We start from the raw sequence: 23,012 nt of genomic DNA on the forward strand, positions 1-23,012 counted from the left end.
AATACTTTATATGTATATAACTTTATTGGTATCGATTAAGTCATCAGTTTGAGAGATATTGGAAGTTTAAAATGAATGAACGAATGAATCAAAATAAATATGCCGTTTCATTTTTAACGTACAATATCTCGAAAACTAATGACTTAATCGTTACCAGTAAAGTGTATATTATTTACATAGAAAGTATTGAAGAATCTAAAAATTTCGCTAAAATAGTAATTCCCTCAGTGGCGTAGAATTTGGGAAGGATCAACCATTATCTATCCCCTGTCGTACGCCTCTGGTAGTAGCTAGAAACATTTATTGATCGCAGTTTAGTAGACTGTATAGTACCCATACTTTTTGCCAAGTATGATAAGGATACGTCAAATAGTTTGAAAGTACTTGGTAAAAATAATTTTTAAATTTTTAAATAAAACACCCTGTAACTCAGTAAGTAGCCACATTTTATTTAAGTGATTTTAGTTAAATCTTAATATTTTTAGGTCTAGAATCTACAACTTAGAGATTCGACATTCTTAATGAAACTTAACCCTAAAAGGGCCCGTAGTAATAGAACTCCAAGAAAAAAAAAAAAGAAGAGGAAAAAAAGAAAAAAAAATTGTTAATTAGTGAAAAATTCCCAGGAACGTAATTAACGAAAATGCATTTCAAAATATTTAATCTCCGCGACGTTATTAAAAAAACAAATTATAAACAAATTTGAATAATTTTTAAACGCTATTTTAGGGGGAAGTTTAATTGAAATTTGAATTTATCAATACATTTATCGAAAACATATATAAAAATAAAAATAATAAGATTTAATACAGGTGAATATTTCTTTGGCAACAACCGCGTTTTTGCAATTGAAAATAGAGTAACATTTAATAAACAAATTCAATATCTCAAAAAATATTAAATATTTTTGGACCAATTTTTTTTACTTAATACTGATAACATAGCGCAATTTGTTCTGTAATAGGATATTTTATACTGCTTATTTAAAACGCTAAAAATATTTTTTTGCAAATTTGTTTTTAAAGTTTTATGTATAATTATTTAAATAAATAGGGGTTCAAATTTAATTTAGTAAGTCTTATGTGAAAGATTTATCCTTTAACTTTGCAGAAAACAATCCTATAGACCTTCATTAGTAATTGAACGACCTCAGCCGTTAAAAAAGTATTTTTTTTTTGCAAAAATGACCTCTTTTTAATTATTTAAACAATGATCCCCTTGTATGATTTGGATACTTTCTTGAAAATACCTTTTGTACCCACCTAAACTTTGATATAAAATTAGTTTCAACCTGTACGAATTTACATTTTGATTTACATGTAGTGTAATTTTATTTTACTAGACTATCTGGGGTCCGGATTGAATGCTACCTGTGTTTGGTCGTTCTGATTCGGTTTATTTGCGGATTCTTGTTAAAAAATATCCTATTTAAACAAATCAGAATGATGCCGGGCGAAAATTTCGGACAGAAATTGTTTAACAATTTCAAAACATCACCTTTTTTGCCTGCGAAAATATGTTGTAAGCATTTTTGGGGTCCTCTTAAGCAAAAAAGTTCTGTCATTTTTCTCAAAAGTTATAGATTTCGAGTTTTAAGCGGTTTAAAATATGAAATTTGCGAAAATAAGTATTTTCGAACCTTGAAAATATGTAAATTATTATTTTTGAGATCGTCAAGTACCTAAATTGAAGTTTAAACTTTCAATTTCAATATTCTGATTAGTAATCGGGGCTTACGTCAATTTAGACCGTTGTTTTTAATAATTAATTATGCGCGTCCACTTGATGCTTAAGCCACCGCGGCGGCGCGTCGCGCAATATGGTGTGTGTGTTCTAAAATTTTTGTTTTAGAATTTTAAAGAAATTGTATGATAATATCATTAATAGTATTGGGCACAATATGGTGCTTATGGCACTATATGATTGGCGTATTTAATTAGCACAATGGCAATAATTAACTGAATAAATAAATAAATAAATTATTTAAAAAAACTATGTCAATTATGTATTATAAAATTTTAATAAATTTTCCATAAGTACGTATATAATATAATTTCCATTAAGTACGCATAATAACATAAAGTGCGACGCGCGACGATTAACAATTAAAAAAAATGTGTGTGTACTTTGTACGCACGTAAGAAGTTATACTTCTATTATATGATTATATGATTATAAACGAAATTAATATACTTTTTATTTATATTTTATTTAAATATTAAATTAATTTATACTTACTACTTCTCAAACATTTTTATTAAAACAGTGCCAAAAATTAAAATAGTAAAAAAATAAAACACACACAAACACATTAAAAATGCCACAAATGATTTCTGAACATTAATTGTCGGAAAAATTTTTAACTAAATACGTATTTTCTGAAAATAAAATTATATAATAAATATACTTACAATCATAAAATGTATAAAAAAAAAAATAAAAAAATAAAAGTTTCTACTGGGATTCGAACCAACTTACCACGCGGCTGGTATTTGCGTTGTATTGGGATTCACTCGCATTAAAACTTCGCCACAGAGACAGCTTGTCATTACGTGCGAAGATCGTCTAACTAAACAGATTAACCTTTTGACATTTTTAACTTATGTAAATCAAATTATTTTGATTTTGAATTGAAATGATTTAGAATTGAAAAAATACAACAAAACATAGAGTAAGAAAACAATATATTAGGTGAATATTGATAGAAATTTTGATGGTAATCAAATTATGTAAATAAAAGTATTACATACTACTTATGTATTTTGGTAGGTTCAAGGTAGGTATCGGAGCCCGTATAACGACTAATAAATTGCGCAATCACTTGCGTCGTGCAAAGTGGCTATGTTCAAATATCATAACAAAATTTGATCAACTATTTATAAAACACTTACCAGTGAAAGATTCTTTAGCTTTGAATAAGCGAGATCTGCGGCACTCATACTAGTCACAGTTTGATGAGCTTTCACATTGGCATGCAACAATCATCTCTTCTATGTAAATAAGTCCAAAAATATAATATGAAAACTATTTAAAAATACAGTATAACCATTAACTAACTTTTTGTTAGTTGTTTCTCTTCCTACAAATTTTAAAACGCAACAAGCATACATTATAACCAAACCACAGTCCCACAGCTGCCATATTGGATAATTTTTGTCATGTCATTTGAACATCCAATCAGAACAAAGTTATAATGCGCATGCGCCCGGTCGCTAGGTTTTACCATATAAAATTTCATCGTCATTACGCCCGTAAAGAAGTATAACTTCAAAAACAATGGTCTATATTGAAACAAATACCGATTACTCCTTAGAATCTTCAAGTTGAATGTATAAGCTTCAATTTAGGCACTTGTCAACCTGAAAACTAATAATTTTGAGATTTCAAGCCTCAAAAATGCGTATGCGTATTTTTGCATCTTTCAGATTAAAAATCGCTTATAACACGAAATATATCAATATTTGAGAAAAATAACAAGAGACCTTTTTAGTTTAAAATTACCCAAAAAACCTAAAAATACATTTTTCGGGGCAAAAAGGTAATTTTGAATTTATTTAAAAAAATTGTTTCCTGCGTAATAAAATGTACAACCTGCCTGAAGTTTGGAATGGGTTTAGTGCAATTGATTCTCATTAGGGAGTTGAGATATTCATCTGTTAGCTGAGATGTGTACCGATTTTTAATAAAGTTCATTATTGAAAAAGCTGCTTCGCACACATAAGTTGAGCCAAACATAGTAAACAATTTCATGGCCAAACTTTTTCAAAATTGCATAATACTATACATATTCTGAATTTAATCGCGGCCCGCACAAAACAAGCCTACGGTCCGGATGCGGACCGCGGTCCGCCAATTGGTGACCCCTGCCGTACGCTATGCAGCATGTAGGCTTTCATATTGGTTTGATTACGCAATGGTCCTTCTTCTGCTCTTCTTATTGTATTATTGGTATCAGTTATATTGCTGTACACAGATGATGTAAACTTGATGGACAGGGGATGATTGCGCCGATTTTACCCGAGGTACGTTAAGCTGAGAGCATGATTGCACCGAACAAAGTCAGGAGGTCCCTAATCCCTGGGTATGATTGCGCCGCCACCCGTGGTAGAATGAGATGAACCGCAAGGGACATCGCAGAATTTTATGTGGAACTTGAAGAAAATGCGAAAGAAATAGGGCTGACCATCAACGTAGATAAAACAGCTCACATATCTAGGTGTACAGGTTACTGAGGACGGCGAGGAGGCAATACGGAAACGGATAATACTGACTAACAAAAAAAGAATGTGTGTGTACTTTGTACGCACGTAAGAAGTTATACTTCTATTATATGATTTCAACGAAATCAATATAACAGTTTATTTATATTTTATTTAAATATTAAACTAATTTTAATACTTACTACTTTCCAAAAATTTTTATTCAAACAATAGGAAAAATTAAAAAAATAAAAGAATAAAACACCTGCAAACACATTGAAAAATGAAACCAAAGAAATTATTTCTGAACAATTGTTGAGAAAATTTTAACTAAATACGTATTTTCTGAAAAAAAAAATATAATAAATATACTTACAATCATAAAATGTATAAAAAAAATAAAAATATAAAAATTTGCATTGGGAATTGAACCTGAGTCTATCAGGTTTAGATTATTTTGAACTCACCCCACGCAGAATTTAACTACCGAGACATGTGAATGAAGTGGAAAGATATACCTAGCAACTAAACGTTTTAAAATTTTTTTGACAGTTGCTTATTCTGTTAGTTTAATCAAATAAGTTTGATTCTTGTGGAATTAAAATACGACAAAATATAGACTAAAAAAGCAATATATTAGATGGAGATTTTTGTTGGTAATAAAATTATGTAAATCAAAGCATTACCTACTAGCTAGGTAGGTACATTTTCCAAATAGGTATTTACCTAATTTGTAATTTTTTATTACAATACTGAAACATTTACAATAAGGTACGTACCTGTTGCTTTTAAAAACTATTTAAAAAGTCACTACAATTATGAACTTGCCTTTTGTCACTATCCTCACAACAATAAAAACTAATATACACATTTTGTTGATCCAGAATTTTCATATGAACAATTATTGACAGATGATTTTAACACCCAATCAGATCCCTCATAACGTTTCATACCATACTGTCGGTGTGCGCATGCGCCCAGCAAAATAAAAATTTACCCTCGTGCCTAAAGAAGTATAACTTCAAAAAAATTTGGATAAAAAAAATTTATCAATATTACAAAGAACCCTCTACGGCAGCGGTTGTCAATGTTTTTGAGTCATGTACCACAAAATTATTTTAAAATTATTCTTGGTACCACCTAACTGAAATACCTATCGATCTAGGTAATCTAACTAACTACGAATATGCTGGATCTTTGCTGTGTTTTTGTATTTTGTGTACCACCCCAAATAATGAGATGAACCACCAGTCGTACATGTACCACAGATTGAGAACCCCTGACGGGAATAAATTTTAGAAATTGCCAACCACTAATTCCCAATGAGAGATGGTTTAAACATGAGTCCAATAGGTTATTTATAAAAACATTAAATAGAATAAGATCAAATCACGCCCTAACCCCAGCATATAAACACAGCATATGTATAAGTGATAAACCATATTGCGCCTGTGGTAAAATTGGATACCTACAGCACCTCATATTGGAGTGTGGACAGTACATACAAAATATTAAAATAATGTATGAAAAGTTAGTTGATCTAAAAATTGTCCTTTACCTATTAATTTAAATAAAATTATTTTTTCAAACATTAAGCAGACGCTAAAATGTCTTTACAAATATGTAACGTCCTGTAAATTTAAATTTTAAATAGGTTTAGGTAATAAAATTAAAAATTGTAAACGTATCACACAAAATTGAAAAATGTATACATGAATATTATAACACACTGTAAATTTAGATTATAAGTAGGCTTAGATAATTAAATTAATTGTTATTGTAATACCATACAAAAACAAATAGTCTGGCTAATTGGCTAAGCCAAAGCCATTATAAAATAAAAAAAACCCTCTACAGCAAATTATGCAACAATACAAAGATTGCGTTGGGCAGATGACCTTATAAGAAAGTATAATGACAGAATACCTAGTAAAACGCTTAGTGGAACTAGGATGGGACTCCGGCCAAAGGAAGACCCAAAAAGAGGTGGATAGACGATGTAAAACCGATACTAAAGAGGGTGGATAACTGGAGGAGATAGTCAGGGAGGAGATACTTAGAGGCGGAGACTGGGGGAGACCAGGGCCCGACTTGATCTGTAGCGCCATAGGAGAAAGATAAGTTATGTGGCAACAGTTTCTTATGTCTCTGAACCATGCGTGTCGCTTTCTACCTGGTTTTTTCAAAACTTCAATTTTACCCGTTAAAATGGTTTTTAAAGGATTATATTTCTCGTTTCTTAAAATATGGCCTAGACATGAGACCTTTAGCTGTTTACCGATGCTTACATCCATTTAGCTTGTAGAAGCTAGAACTACTCCAGTGAATGGGGTAATCACATAAGCAGAATTAAAGGGACCAGAGTGGTCAAAATAACAAGAACTAAATCAAGATCTAAAAATATAAAATCTAATACTTTTGAACATTGTATAATAAATTACTAAACTTATTTACAGATAAAGCTAGCAGTGATCAAAAAAATATTAGAGACCATGCAGAAAAAGGAGCTTTATTGGGAGGAGAAAAGGAAATTGGTAAGTGTTAGTAAAGTTAACAAAAATCCATTTTTATTACATTAGTTTTCATAATATAGATTAATTAATTATTATATAAATAATAAATTTTATTAGTTTTCTATTGTTTTATAGATCAAGAAAAACACGACAAAGAACGACAAATTGAAGAGTCAACATCCACGTAAGATATGCTTAATATTTTTATCTATTTATACTCTAATAACAAACGAATAATTAACCTTTTTTTTTTAAATTATCTATCGCGGGGGTCGGCAACCTTTTGAGTCGGAAGGGTCAAACATTACAATTTATAAAATTTCAAAAGAGCCACAAAATTTTTCTTGACAACAATAAATAGTACACGCATAAAAAAAGTTTTTTATTAAAAAAAATTAATCTATTTATTCACAAGAAAAAATATCTATTTATTGATAATTTCACAACAAATTAGATAATAAAAATGGCAAATTTATTATTTAAATAATAAATATGCTAAAGAGCACCTGTCTGGATATATTCTACAATCACTTTTATGAGATGTATCAAATACAATCTTTAACTCGTCTAGTGGGTTGGCGAATGTATTGTTTGTCACAATCATTACATGGTACACTGTAAACTACATCAGACAATGACTCCTTTGGTGATCTATTTTTTATCCGTGAAAATAGCTTATTAATAGTTAACACTGTTTTACTAGCGCTTTGATGATTAACTGCTTTTTTACAATTCTTGTAAGCTTTGACGTAATCTCTCTAATGAATGGTAAAAAGATGAATGCAATTACTTCCAGAATGTCACCATTATCATTGTTAGCTGCATTATCATTATGACTTAAATTGTTTACAATGGTCATTGTGACATATCTGAAAGTCTGATGTAGTTTACAGTATATTATGTATTGATTGTGACAAACAATACATTGGCCAAACCACTAGACGAGTTAAAGATCATATTACATCTCATAAAAGTGATTGTAGATTATATCCAGACAGGTGCTCTTTGGTTGCATATATTGTAAATGAAGAAGCCATAATGTGGACTTTGAGTCTGTAAAGATTTTAGCAAATCAAAAGAACTATCACAAAAGTATTTTTCTTAAAATGCCATTTATTTATTAGAATGGACAGACAATTAATAAAAGAACACATATTAAGCAAATAACAGAGATACACCCAACCAAACTTATATGGAATCATCTGATATTTTTGTTTCTCAGGAGCCTAACTACAGGTTAGAGAACCAAATCAACATACCTGCGAGCTATTAATGTTAGTTGGACGAAAATTAAAGGATTTTTTTACCGATCATTATTCCTCCCCAGAACATGACCTTTCCTCTTTTATATTTATGAACAAATCGGTCTGTTTCCGTTCTTGCTTGTCTTCCTCGCCCTGTAAGTACACGAATTCGTTAATAATCTGATTTTACACATCCTACTTTCCAAAATAGCACAATTTTCCAATTTCCTATGTTCCAGTTTTGGTGTTGAAGACACCCATAACTTATCCCATAACTTCCTCTTGCTATATAGTCCTGCACAGCAACTCTACTTCTTATCATTTCAACTAAAACATTTACACCTATAGCTTTCAAAAGCTTTATGTAAATTTTCACAGTTCTTCCGATTGAATGAACTTCAGTTTGATTTTGTGTTAGGTTTAGTAAAACAGGATACACACGTCACTATAAACGCTCAGCGTCTGCGACTGTGTCTGCTCTGGGACCAGTTGCCAACGATCGACGCTAGTGGCTCCATCGACAGACGCATCAGTCAAAACGGCTCCTTAACAAAACATACAAGCTGTACATCACAATTATCGCTCAGCGACGATTGCTCAACGACGATCGCAACAGTCATCATCATCATCATCATCACGTAGCGCTACAACCCTGGAACCCTGAGTGGGTCCTGGCTGACTGTACAACTTTCTTCCAACTTGTTCGGTCTTCCATCAACCTAGGGTCAAATGGAATGTTCATTTTTCGGAGATCTGCTTGGATGTTATCTCTCCATCGCATTCTGGGACGTCCGAGTGGTCTTTTGCCTGTAGGAATCTCCTCCCATACCAGTCTTACAAGTCTCTCGTTATGAAGTCTGTGCACGTGGCCTGCCCATCTTAGTCGCTGTGCTTTAATTTCTTGGACAATATCGGTGTCATTGTAGAGTGCTTTTAATTCAAAGTTGGTTCTGATCCTATACTGGTTTGTGTTAATGTCGTGGTGAGGTCCGAAAATTTTTCTAAGTATTTTTCGTTCAAAACCTTTTCTTCGTTTTTCTTCTTTTGATTTTTTCTGAGCTTTTCTTCGTTTGATTTGATCATGGTCCACGTTTCGCAACCATATGTTAGTACAGGTCTGACGATGGATTTATAGATTTTGATCTTGGAACTTCTTGTAAGATTTTTTAATTTTATAAGCTTATCCAGTGCGAATAGACAGCGATTTGCTGATTGGATTCTGTCTTTTATTTCTTCAGTAACATCGTTGTCAGCTGTTATTACGGCCCCCAGATACTTAAAACGTTGTACTCTTTCGAAATTGAAGGTATTGACCGTCACATTTTGTCCTATCCTGTCTCTTCGTGTCGTTCTATTTATACACATATATTTCGTCTTCTCTTCATTAATCATCAACCCTACTTAGCTTGTTGCTCCTTCCACCTTGTAGAAAATGGCTTTTGTGGATAGGATGGAGTCTCCAACGAGATCAATGCCATCTGCGTATGCTAGTAATAACTTGGGACCTTGTACCGATAGCAGTTCTGTTTTTATTTCGGCCGACCTCATGGATTTCTCTAATACAAGGTTAAAAAGTAGTGGAGATAACGCATCACCCTATTTGAGTCCACTGTTGATTTAGAAGCTGTCAGACAGTTTATTATTTACACGTACTTTTGATATTCCACCCTCCATACAGACTTTCATACTGCCATGGCATTCCATACTTGGCTTCTTCCTACGCTGTCATATGCCTGTCGAAAGTCTATGAAGAGATTGTGTATGGGTCTGTTATACTCCCATCCCTTTTCTAGAAGCTGTCTCAGCGTGAATAGTTGATCTATTGTGGATCTGTTTGCCCAGATCTATTGTGGATCGCAACAGTCACTCCAGTAAAAACGTACCTTAAGACGATCGTCAAGCATGTGGGTTTCTAAGCCAATTTGTTTCATAATATAAATTAGATCATTTCATGTTATGTTATTGTGAATTTAATGCTGCTATAATTGTTAGTCATTTTTTCTAGTATGTCTGCTGATGAAGTTGAAAAAATAAATAATCAACGAAATATAGAATTTCAGAAATAAATGTAGTTTCATTTTAAGCTACATACCGCTTTCCATAATAATAAAAATGTTTCATTTTATAGATACATGTCCTACTTCGATCTGCTAAAAAGCGCAAAATATCTCAACATAGCCATCGGAACTAGCCTCAGTTTTCACGGCGACAACCTTTTTATCGGGATGTTGGCGTCAGTTCTGCGTAGCATTAATTATTCCTCGATAGATATTGCCAAATTAACCATGGTGCATTTTGGATGTGATCTGATTACCAGAATTATCTATGCGAGTCTGAGTGCCTTTTACTCGTTTAACAATAGATATTTGGTGTACGGATCGACGCTGCTCACGGCCATTTTTAGAATTTGTAAGTATGTAATTTTATTAGTCTGCTGCAGTGTGCATAAAAATGGGTCGTTGGAGTTTCAATAATAATGCTAAAAGCTAAAAGCTAAAGTCAATACTTTTTGAGTTATTTGCGAGTGAATGTGTTCATTTTTAACCAAAAATAAAATGTTTTTGCACGTTTTTTCGGAGATAACTCAAAAAGTAAGTATTTTAGCGAAAAATATTCTTAGTAAAAATATAGCTTATAAAAAATTGAAAAAAATGGTGTATGCATGAGGTCTGCAGACCCAGTGAAGCAGAGTTGCAGCTAATGAAATGTAGGTTCTTCTTCGTCAAATTCCAAATCGAATATTTCAATGTGAAATAACCAAAAAACAGAGCACTTTTCGGGGAAAATTCATTACAACTTTTTTAAAGTGTTTAAAAAAAGGTTTATTTTTGTTTTTTAGAAAAACTTTTAACGTTAAAAGTAAGTGAGTTACGCTCAAAATATTGTTGGTCCCTTTTATTTTTGGATAAAAAAATGGCGAAAATCACCCCTTAATTAGCTTCTCAAATAAAATTAATCGTTACCGCTTTACAAGTTACTTTACTTATGTATTGTTTATATTATCTATAAGTTTAATTGGTTCAAAGTGCTCAGTTTTGAAAAAAATTGGGTTTAAAATAAAACATTTTTTTTAATTAAAAAAAATCGTAATTGTTTATGGAATTAACTTAAAAACAATTAGGAATACGAAAAATCTCAAAGAGTAATAAAATTGGTTATGCTATGGCTGTTCAAAAGTTGCCTAAACTCGTGATTAGTTACTCGTTCAAGCCTTTTTAACTACAGCTTTTTCAAAACGAAGCACTTTAAATCGATGAAACTTACAGATCATAAATAATACATAGACAGAGTAACTTGTGAAGTGGTAATGTTAAAACGTATCTGTGATGCTAATTAGGGGGTGATTTTCGCGATTTTTTTACCAAAAAGTAAAAGGGACCAACAATATCTGGAGCGTATTCTACTTACTTTTAATATTACAAGTTTTTTTAAAAACAAAAATAAACCTTTTTTAAACACTTTAAAAACGTTAAAATGAATTTTCCCCTAAAAGTGCTCCGTTTTTGGGTTATTTCACATTGAAATATTCGATTTGAATTTTTACGAAGAAGAACCTACTTTTCATTAGCTGCAACTCGGCTTCTACTGGGTCTACAGACCTCTTGTATACACCATTTTTTTTCAATTTTTGATGGGCTATATTTTTGCTAAGAAAATTTTTTTCGCTAAAATACTTACTTTTGAGTTATCTCCGAAAAACCGTTCAAAAACATGTTTTATTTTGTTAAACATGAAAATATTCACTCGCAAATAACTCGAAAAGTATCGACTTAGTGAAAAAACTCTATAAAAGAAAAGTTGTTTAGAATTAGTCATTTTATCAAATTCCGGTCTTATTTTTAATGTATTTTTTTCATCTTCGAGATGGGATGTAGAATTGTAAACTTTTTCTTATATAATAATAGACAATTTCAACTACCTATTCCCAAATTTTCATCCTTCGTTTATTTTTTTTAGTCAGATTGTTCTTTGATCGGGCTATAATTAAAAATATCAACAAAGGAAATTTGGATTGGGACAAATAAAGCATAAGATTAACTAATCAGATTTATTTATCATAAAACAAAGTAAAGTAATGATATTTACGTAGAATTGTAAATATTTTATCTTAAATTTTAATTCTCCTGTATATAATTTGACTTAATTATAATTAAGAGCAGGAAATAAGAGTCTCACATATGTGGACACACGTCGGCCCAGATGGGTGGAACGGATTGGGGTTACTACAGTAGCCGCAGCCGTTGCGAACTACTTTTAACTTTGAATCTTTAAGACATAAGTAAGAATAACAGTCGCCACTCTGTGAACTAATTTTTATTACTAATAGGGAGTGAAATTTATTGCAGTAGAATTTTAATAGTTTCAGATTTTTGGATAAAGGAGACGGTTTTGGTTTGTGTGGGAATCAAGGCGGTTAGTCGATTTTAACATCAGAACCTCGACGAACGTGTTATTTGGGATAATCGAAAAAGACGCAACTTAAAGAAACGCTTTAAGACGGGTATTATGACAAGTCGGTTATAATATTCATTAGACGCAATTATTTCCAAATACATTCCTTTTTGTAAGAACACGTAAAATTTTGGTCGCAATTACACAAACTCTTTTACATTTCGTCAACTTAATAGTATCTATAATTTAATTGTCTATTTATTAACTAAAACTGTTAAGACTCATACGGACTTTTATTACGATTGTCTTTAACGAATCCTACATTTATGTATGTAAGTAAACCGTGCCTACAGCTTTGAAAAGGTATAATGATACTTAGGTATGGCATCGATGGATTGCTTGCTTCTATGTGGAGGTTGGAGTTGGATGCTGTTGGGTCGAGATGAGGTGTGTAGGTCTTTGATGTTGACCATGTCTTGAAGTGGCCGTAGTGTTCTTGAAGACAGCAGAAGTTGGTGGTTTATTTTCACGTGGTATTCATAATCGACGATGTAGTTCCTCCCGAAGGGAAAACAGAAATAGATAACTTATTTTCAAAAACTAGAATAGCAAATTCTATACTAGAGAGACATCAAAATTGATTATAATCTTCTTTGCTATCCTTTCTTCAAAATAATAATTAAATATAAATAGCGGATTGGCAAGGACAGAGTGAATAGAACTACTATTAAAATTAGTTTTTGTAAAAGATCAATAAAACTGCTTAGCCACACCATGAAAATATGGGAAAGAGTAATTGATAGACGGATACGTGAAGAGACCGAAATATCCGAGAATCAATTTGGCTTTATGCAGGGCAGATCAACAACAGATGCAATTTTCACTAGTAATACCACTAGAGGTCAAATTATTTCCGGAAATTTTTTTGAGATCATGAATATTTTGAAAAATTCCCGAGTCGCAGACGAGGGAAATTTTCTAAAAATATTCATGATCAAAAAAAAATTTCCGGATATTAATTTGACTTCGCGTGGTATTCGGTAAGAAAATTCCACACCAAATTTGCATTTGAAAATCCAAAGCTGCATGAACAGATTAATAGCGCGCCATAGCTTTGTCAGCAATTATTTAGGCTTTCAAATTCGTAATTTCTGCTCATTGTAGTTGCATGGGAATACCATTTCAAGATAGAAAATAGTATATTCTTCAATTTTACATAAGTTTTGAGTAACTACAAGTGATAGAAAATGAATCAAAACTAAATTATGTAAACAAATAAAAACCAGTCTGTCAAAAATGTTCTGTTATTGTAAACGTCAAAAAATTTCCACTATAATTCGCTGTTGGGTACCCCACGAGTAAAAAATTTCCGATAAAATACCTCCGTTGCCATGGTGATCTGTCAAAATAACGTATTTTGATTGGTTCAAAATTACAGGTGTAGAATTTTCATTATAAGGCAGTTGATGGAAAAATACAGGAGTAAAGAAACAAACAGTAGAATTATGGAAGTTGGAGAAATGCCAGACGAATGGAGAAGCAGTATGTTAGTACCTGTCTACAAAAACAAGGGAGACATACAACAATGCACAAACTACAGGGCTATAAAACTACTTAGCCCCACCATGAAAATATGGAAGAGAGTAATTGATAGACGGATACGTGAAGTAACCGAAATATCCGATAATCAATTTTGCTTTATGCAGGGCAGATCAACAACAAATGCAATTTTCATTGTAAGGCAACTGATGGAAAAATACAAGAATAAAGAGACGCTCATATGGTATTCATTGATCTTGAGAAAGCATATGATACAGTTCCTCGAGAGATTCTGTGGTGGGCACTCAATAAGAAAGGAGTCCCTGGTGAATATGTAAAGATTGTGAGGGATATGTATGAGGGCGCAACGACTAGTGTTAGGACAGGTGTGAAAGAGACTGATAAATTTCATGTGAAAGTAGGATTGCACCAAGGCTCGGTGTGTAGTCCGTATTTATTCTCATTAGTTTTGGACCAGATAACAGCGAAACTACAGGGTAACATTCCATGGTGCTTAATGTATGCTGATGATGTCGTGTTAGTAGGAAATAGTGAAAGAGACTTAGAACAAAAACTGGAACAGTGGAGACAAGCTATGGAGGAAAAATGTTTAAAAATTAGTAGGACAAAGACAGAGTATTTGCAATGTTCATTTAAAGATGGAATTACAACAAATAAAATGGTATCTTTAGATGGTGAACTGATTGTAAAAAGCAATACTTTTAAGTACCTGGGATCGGTATTACAGAGTAATGGAGAAATAGATAGAGATGCATGCAGTAGAATTAGGGCTGGATGGATGGAGTGGAAGGAAGCGAGTAGTGTGCTGTGTGACAGGAAAATTCCAATGAAGTTGATGGGAAAATTCTAAAAAATAGCCATAAGACCGGCTATGATGTACGGAACTGAATATTGGGCAGTGAAAAATAAAGAGGAACAACGAATGCATGTGGCGGAAATGGGAATGCTTAGATGGATAAGTGGAGTGACAAAAAAGGATAAAATTAAAAATGAGTATATTAGGGGAAGTCTAGGTGTGGCACCAATTGATGCCAAAATGAGACAGCATAAGTTGAGATGGTTTGGTCATGTTCAACGTCGCTAATCACCCAATAAAAAGAATTGCGTAAGTGCAGATTCCTGGAAGGAGTAGGAGAGGAAGACCAAAGAAGACGTGGGGGGAGACGATTAGGCAGGACATGTTGGTAAAGGGGATTAATATTGATATGACCCAAGAGAGAATTGTATGGAGAAATGTAATTAGGGAAGCCGACTCCGCATAGGGATAAGGCAAAGAGAATGATGAGTTTTTGTAAAAGATCCTACATGCATACCTAAAATTTATAATATTGAAAACGAGACTTTGGAGTGGTTATGTGGAAAAAAATGATTATAAAAATTTATCAAAAAGTCTTATGACTATGATAATTGATTAATATTATGCAGTAGTAGTATGTTCTCACCCCAAGAGATTGTTGTTCTGAAGCTATTAATTTCCCGTTAAAAATAGTTAATTCAAAGAGATTGTAGTTGAAATAAATGAATTTTTAAAATAGAGAGGGCGCCAACTATTTTCTGAAGAAAAATAATATTAAAAAGAAACATACGGTTAAGGAATTAATAAAGTCAAAAGAAATTGAAATAAAATAATTATTTAAATATAAATTAATAAACATATGACGTTTATAACGTTACAATATCTTCATGTAGGTAATGATAATTGTGCTACTGCTGCTTTTTTATTCAATAAAACAAAAGAAAAGCTACAGCATTTTTATTATACCTAAATTTCAATTAATGCAACTTAATTTTCAGTATTCGTCATCAACGATGGTTACTCATGGCGGATGGCAATCTTAGTTATACTTGGAATACTACGATGTTTTATACAAACGCCTTACTCCTTAGTCATTGCAGAAGCATACCGAGATAATTTTGCAAGAGCTTTTACACTGTTTTGTGTCCTCAGTGGAGGAACGAGCTTAGTATTGGGACCTTTAATGAGTAAGTATTTTCTTTATTTATATATAATGGATTTCTACGGCTGTCGCCGCCTCTCCATACCCAGCTTCCAACTTTTTCTATCGTAACACATATCTTCATCTAATTGCCTCGAATCCATTGCCTCCTGAATATTGTCCCTCCAGCTTCTCCGTGGCCGTCCTCATTTTCTTCTCTCCGGTGGGATCCACTCTAATATTTTTCTCGGCCAGCGAGTCTCATTCATTCTTTTAACGTGACTGAACCATGTCAGCTGTCTCCTTTCAATATCGTCTATTATAGTTTTTTCCACCTTCATATGTTCTCTAATTGTTTCATTTCTTACATGTTCTAATCTTGAGACCTGACAACTTCTCAAAAAGTCCATTTCTGTACTAAGTAGCTTCGTTTTATTTCTTGCACTTATATCCCAAACTTCTGCACCGTAGACTGTAGCGCTCTTCATTATACTTTCATATATTCTTCTCTTTGTTTCCTTCCTGATATCTTTGTCCCATAAAATTGAATTGAGGGATCTAGTGATGCTTCTACCTTTATTGATTCTGTGTTGTATTTCATCTTAACTATTTCCTCGTTTGTTAAATTTAATATATCTCCCAAATATTTGCATTGTTTCATACCAACAATATGTCCTTGTTCCATTTTCTTTATTTCAGTATCATAATTCATTAACGTCTTTTAAAGCGTGTAATTTATCATCTAAACTGTTTCATCTGAACGAAAGAGAAGAGGATGTGCTGATCCAGTCAATCAGCCATCTTTTACTTTTGGATAAGAAACGCAAGAGGGTTAAATACTCTATAAGGAGGGAGGTCATGAGAGAGAGAGAGAGAGAGAGAGAGAGAGAGAGAGAGAGAGAGAGAGAGAGAGAGAGAGAGAGAGAGAGAGAGAGAGAGAGAGAGAGAGGGAGAGAGAGAGAGAGAGAGAGGGAAGAGTCCAAGCCTTTGAAATTTAATAGATATCTTATACGTAGTGTGTGTCAAAAGTGGGTCTACCCAAAAATCCCGACAGCCAAAATCCCGACAGCCACAATCCCGACGGCCAAAATCCCGACACGCCAGAATCCCGACACGCCAGAATCCCGACAGGTTTGATAAGTTCCTTTTTATCATATAATTACATTTATTTCTGGTTTTTTGTTTATGGCCATCTGTTTTTTATTTTTTGTTGCTAAACAAAAGTATTTACCATTTAATATGAACTAATTTTCTAAATAAAATTTCTAACATGGGTATATGAATTAAATTATTTTTTTTGCCAACATAGTCCAATAATATATGTATAATCAAATCCTGAATTCAAGTTTACTTTCATATAATAATAGATATTATCATGTCACAACCTTCCATTTCAGTAAGTATAGCTTTTATATTATAAAATGAAGTCTTTAATAATTTTTTCTTTTAAAATACATAATAATTAGTACCCGTACTTATTAGTAATTAATTAATTTTTATAGTAAACAATAAATATTCAAAATGTAGTGGACGGGATTTTTGCTTACGCGAGGATTGTTGCATGTCGGGATTTTGGCCTGTCGGAATTCTGGCGTGTCGGTGTTTTGGCGGTCGGGATTTTGGCTGTCGGGATTTTGAGCGCCACCGGTCAAAATAGCGCGACGGTCCCGCTACAAATCGGCTACAAAAAGCTGGTACAGATTCTTCCATTGAGACGGACTTCCCAAGAGAAACATTTAATGGAAAGTAAAATGAAATCTCGTCATCCAATATTAATTTCCCGCCAAAATAGAACACTTAGCCCCGCAATTGCACATCCCGCCTGATCATTTTAACCAATGGAATAAGAACACATCATCAAAATAGTTATAAGTAGGGAGCGGATTTATATGCGACCAGTTTTGATGAAATATGCGCATATATATGCGGAAAAAAATTACGAAATATGCGCAAGATATGCACAAAAATTCAAAAAATGCGCATTTCGATAAACCACAAATTATTTTTCTATTCTATTCTAAGGGGTTCTTTTATAGGGGGGCGGCAATCTTATTTATTATCTTATTATCTTATCAATCTTATATATTAGGGGTTAGGTGGAAGAGCAGACGTACGTTGACTGCTAAAGCTTCTCTGTAAAAATATATTGTTAAAAGTAACGTACGAACTGAATCTCGCCCCAAATTTATTTTCTGTTATTTTGTATCTTTTTTTTGGAAGACATTAATAAAGACATTTATTATTATTATCCAGATTTAGCCATACGGCTCACACTCCCTCTAAGGGGAAAATTGACTCATCCCAGATACCTACGGTATCAAAAGGATTGAGCTCTGGTGGGACTCTTTCCGTGTTTTCGAGCCCTAGGTGACTTGGTATGCTGGAGTTTCTCCCAGAAATTTTCGTACGCATCTGGCCGTTGCAAGTAGTACAGCTTTCTGCATGGTCTTATAAAGGTGTTCATTTAGACCCAGCTTTTTTATGCTTTCGAGGAGGGTCTTCGGAATGACTCCAGTAGTAGAGATAATAATTGGTATCGTCTGGGTACTTTGCATTCTCCATTGCCTTCGTATTTGAATTTCCAGATCTCTGTACTTGGCGATCTTTTCAGTAAATTTACTACGTAGATTATTGTTGTTAGGTATCGCCACATCAATTAGTGTTGTCTGTCTTGTTAATTTATTAACTAGTACGAGATCTGGTCTATTATGTGCCACTGTTTGGTCTGTGAGAACAGTGCGGTTCCAGTATAGCTTGTAGTTGCCATCCTCAAGCATACTCTCAGGGACGTATTGATAATACGGGAGATGATCCGTTTGGAGAAGTCCCAGCTTGATAGCTATCTCTTGATGAAGGATTTTTCCCACTGCGTCATGCCGTTCCTTGTATTCAGTTGCAGCAAATGCCTGGCAGCCCCCTGTAAGATGTTGGATGGTTTCTTGGGCTTGACATCCATATCGGCATCTGTCGTTTTGAACCTGAGGGTCTTTGATGATATATTTCAGGTAATTTCTGGTTGGTATAACCTGATCCTGAATAGCCAGTAATGAACCCTCCGTTTCAGGGAACATCTTTCCTGATGTCAACCAATAGTTCGACGCTGTATTGTCGACATAGTCTTGGCTGACCTCATTGGGATGTCGCCCGTGCAGAGGTTTACCCATCCAGGTGCGCAGTTTTTCGTCTTTAGTGAGGTGGTTTATGCGCATTTCTGGTTCCCTCAGTTTGATCGGTGTTGTGTCATCTACTGCGCAAATAGCTTGATGTAGAGTAGATGTCTCAGCTTGCATCTGAAAATAAGTTCTTAAATTAGCAATTTGTTTATCTAATTGCTCACCTATATCCATAAGTCCTCTTCCTCCCAGATTCCGTGGTAATGTTGTTCTTTCTACTGCACTTTTAGGATGGTGTTTTTGTGCCTTTGTGAGGTGTGTTCGTACTTTTCGCTGAAGATTTTCTATATCTGTTTTTGTCCACTTAACAATACCAAATGAATAGCTAAGTGCGGAACAAGCGTAGGTGTTTAGTGCCTTAAACAAATTTTTACTGTTAAGCTGTGAACGAAGCAGCTGTTTTATCCTTCGTATAAACTCAGTAGTTATTTCAGTTTTCATTTGCTTATGGTCAATTTTCCGCGCCTGCTTTACTCCAAGATATTTGTATATATCGTTTTCACCCATGGCCTCGATGTTCTGGCCATTTTGCATATCGAATCCACCGGGCTGTACCTTTCCTCTGACTATATTCAAAACACGGCACTTGTCTAGGCCGAACTGCATATTAATATCATTAGAGAATGTTTCTACTGTTTTTAGCATCTGCTCTAGATTGTCTCGAGTAGAAGCCATTAATTTCAAATCATCCATATACAACAGATGATTAAGCTTCGCTAGTACAGTATTGTTGTTTTTAATGCTAAAACCTGAGTCAGTGGAGTTTAATAGCTGTGATAGAGGGTTCATAGCCAAACAGAACCACAATGGACTCAGCGAGTCTCCTTGAAACAGGCCCCGGTTGATTGCGATATTTTCCGTTTCGATATTGTTTTCACCAGGTATTTGGAGGTGAATTTTAGTCTTCCAACTTGTCATTATATGCCTTAAAAAAGTCACTATGTTATCATCGACTTTGTATATTCTTAATATATCTATAAGCCATTCATGCGGCACTGAATCAAAGGCCTTTTTGTAGTCAATAAAGGCAGTAAAGAGGTTCCTTTTTTTGGTGAATGCCTGGTTAGAAATGACTGAGTCGATGATAAGTTGTTCTTTACAACCCATAGAACCCTTAGCGCATCCTTTCTGTTGAGGCTCTATGATATTGTTTAAAGCACAGTGTTGGTAGATACGCCGGGTTATACAGGATGTGACCAATTTATACAAAGTTGGAAGACAAGTAATTGGGCGGTACTTGGCTGGATCTTGGGTGTTATTTTGATCCTTCGGTATTAAATAAGTGGTTCCCTGAGTTAGAAATGATGGTATTTCCTGCGGGTTAGAAATAACATGATTAATTAATGTTGATAATCATGAATGCTCCAAAACTTCTTAAGCCAGAAGTTCTGGACTCCGTCTGGTCCAGGAGATTTCCAGTTATGAAGCTCTTTGATGATATTTGAGACCTCTTCAGTAGTGAATGGTTCGTAGTTAGCTGTGACGTAGTGGTGACAGTTGTGCGTCGTATCTTCTATCCAGCCAGCATTGTTGTTAAGAGCAGCTGGTGTGGAAAGTTGATTTCCCCAAAACTCATGAATCTCTTCCTGGCTTGGGTAAGACTTGTCTACAGTTTCTACGGTGGAGTTCAGTTTTCGGTAGAACGCCTTCTCAGAGTTCTCAAAAAGTGCATTGTCACATTTTCGGTTGTTACTAACTTTATACCTTCTTAATCGTCCTGAATAGACGGAGAGTTTTTGTTTTAATGTATCCAGACACTGTTGGGCTGTGTTATTTTCTGGATCGTATCTCGAGTGTCTTGCAGTGCTCCGCATTATTTCTTCAGCTCTCTTAATGACTTTTCTACTTGTTACACCTCTTACATATTCTGTGACTTGACCAATATCCCTACGCAGTAATTCAATTTTTCCGAGAAGTCTCTTTTCCCAGGGTGCAATTCTGTTACCAGTCCTTCCGTTATTAGTACTCCGTCGTGTTCTGATCTTAACGCCCATTACATTAGCAATTGCTGTTGCTGCACAGTAGATTAGCATATGCAGATATTCCAATGTGTGGGCTTCTACGACATAATTGGGTAGGACTTCAGTGTTCACAATTTGTAACAGCTCACCTAGTTTCTTACAAGAGTTTATTCGTGGTAGCGGTGGTTTGCTAAGTGGATTTGTTCCATTAAACTCTTGTACGGCACGAGCCATTTCGTTTGCTAGACTATCGCGCAACTCGTTGTTTTCCTGTTGTGTATTGTCAGGTTGAGTTTCTGGTAAGGGAATCTCAGGAATCTGCTCATCAAGGATTTCATTTAGGACTTGATCTAAAACTAGCCCTTGGTTGTTAATCTCCCGTTCGACTTCGCTTTTGATCGTATTGCGTCTAGCCTCTGGGATAAGGTTGTTTCTTATGATTACCCGGTATTGATCTGATACTCTTTGCTCCGATACTTGAATATCTGGGTACTCCCTGCAAAATTCGGCATACAGCTGTTGTCTGTAGCCGATCGTTTCTTGACCGAGGTTTGTCACCTTATAATAGAAGCGCAAAATGCTTTCGTTAATGGACACAGTCCATTTCATGCGCTGCCTCGGTCGTCCCGCTTGAGTGAGCGCCGGCTGATGTTCCAGCGCAGCACCTTCAGCGGGTGGAGCTCTTGCTGTTGTTTGGCTCGCTTGTGGTTGTTGTTGTTGGGCTGTAACTGATTGTATGACAGGGGCCCGCCTCCTCAACACCCTGCCACCGACGTCCCGCATGCTGTCACGTCCAGCGCCGGCTCCAGACGTGCCCTGGCGATCCCCAGGCAGCGATCCTAAACATAAATCAATATTCTCCATATTAATGGGTGTGCATTTTATACCTACTGCCAGGTGTCAGTTTTTGTTCCACGGCAAGTATCCCTGCTACTCTCTGGGTATTGGCGCTACGAATACCCAGAAAGCATCCCCCATTCGCAGGGGGCCGCGCCTGATAGAAGAACTGACAAAAAACTCCCACAGGTTATTATTATTATTATTATTATTATTATTATTATCTTTCAAATAAAATCATTTTTTTTAATATATGCAATTTATTCACAGTTTTTACAAAAACTGCTATCAATAGGTATTTATTTAAAATAAAACAACAATATCACTATAAATATATTATTATCTTCGATTTAAATTCACTACAATGTGTTTTTCCAAATTCTTTACGAGGAAATATTCTTTGATTAGATAAAATATTTTTATAACTTGAAAAACTCCTTTCACCATCAATAGAAGTAATTGGGGCGTATTTATAATAACTTGTTAATTTCCGTTAGAAAATCGTAAAACTATGGTTAAAGGTGTAAATTCTCTTAACAATAGAGGATTTAAAAGAATCACCAGAATTATAGGTAACCTACTAAATATAGTAAATAAAATTCGGATTTCCGGGTAAATCATCCTTCATCACTTTAACAGCTTACAATCATTTTATAACGGGTTACTATAAGCACTATAAGTACTTTGTGTAAAGATCGGGTATTTTCTAAGAAAAAATGAAAGGCAGTGAATGAGCCGTCCTCTTCAGGTAGTTCTCGAATTAATAGGTACGACAGCCTGTGCGGGGAAATATTTTGTGTCAAATTAAAAAATTTTAAATTTTTTTTGGAATTAAATGTTTTTTAATACTCACAAAATATGCATGTTTCTTTAAAAATATGCAAAATTTAGTAAAGTTCTCAAATATGCGAAATATGCATGCAATGTGTATTTAGCATAAAATCCGCTCCCTAGTTATAAGATTCTATGAGGAAGCGATATTTTAAACAATCGACAAGCGACACAATCATCAAATAAAAGATGTTCCTTCCATTTAAAAAGATTTAACTCCGTCCCTTTAAATCTGCAGGTGTACGTATGTATGTATATACGCAGTAAAGGTTTTATAAGAAAAAGTTTTTAGTCGCATCATGCGAATAAAAAAATATTTACGATTCTTTCCAGCCGTGGGCGAAGCCATTTTCAGAATAAATCCA

General features: G+C 34.1%; 1 protein-coding gene across 4 annotated transcripts in view; it reads left to right on the top strand.

Moving 5' to 3' along the window:
• LOC114330120 (monocarboxylate transporter 1) overlaps positions 1-23,012 on the top strand; it is a 64,899-nt gene that overhangs the window by 33,830 nt on the left and 8,057 nt on the right. For 2 of the 4 annotated variants that reach the window (XM_050643332.1, XM_050643334.1), the window contains 4 exons: positions 6,656-6,733; positions 6,830-6,896; positions 10,085-10,365; positions 15,703-15,891. In XM_050643332.1, the coding sequence (XP_050499289.1) occupies positions 6,656-6,733; positions 6,830-6,896; positions 10,085-10,365; positions 15,703-15,891 (615 nt within the window). The remainder of the gene's footprint in view (positions 1-6,655; positions 6,734-6,829; positions 6,897-10,084; positions 10,366-15,702; positions 15,892-23,012) is intronic. The other 2 variants (XM_050643335.1, XM_050643333.1) reach the window with 1 other exon arrangement.

The sequence above is a fragment of the Diabrotica virgifera genome, chromosome 2 (assembly GCF_917563875.1).
Source record: "Diabrotica virgifera virgifera chromosome 2, PGI_DIABVI_V3a".
In the NCBI taxonomy this organism is placed as follows: Eukaryota; Metazoa; Arthropoda; class Insecta; order Coleoptera; family Chrysomelidae; genus Diabrotica; species Diabrotica virgifera.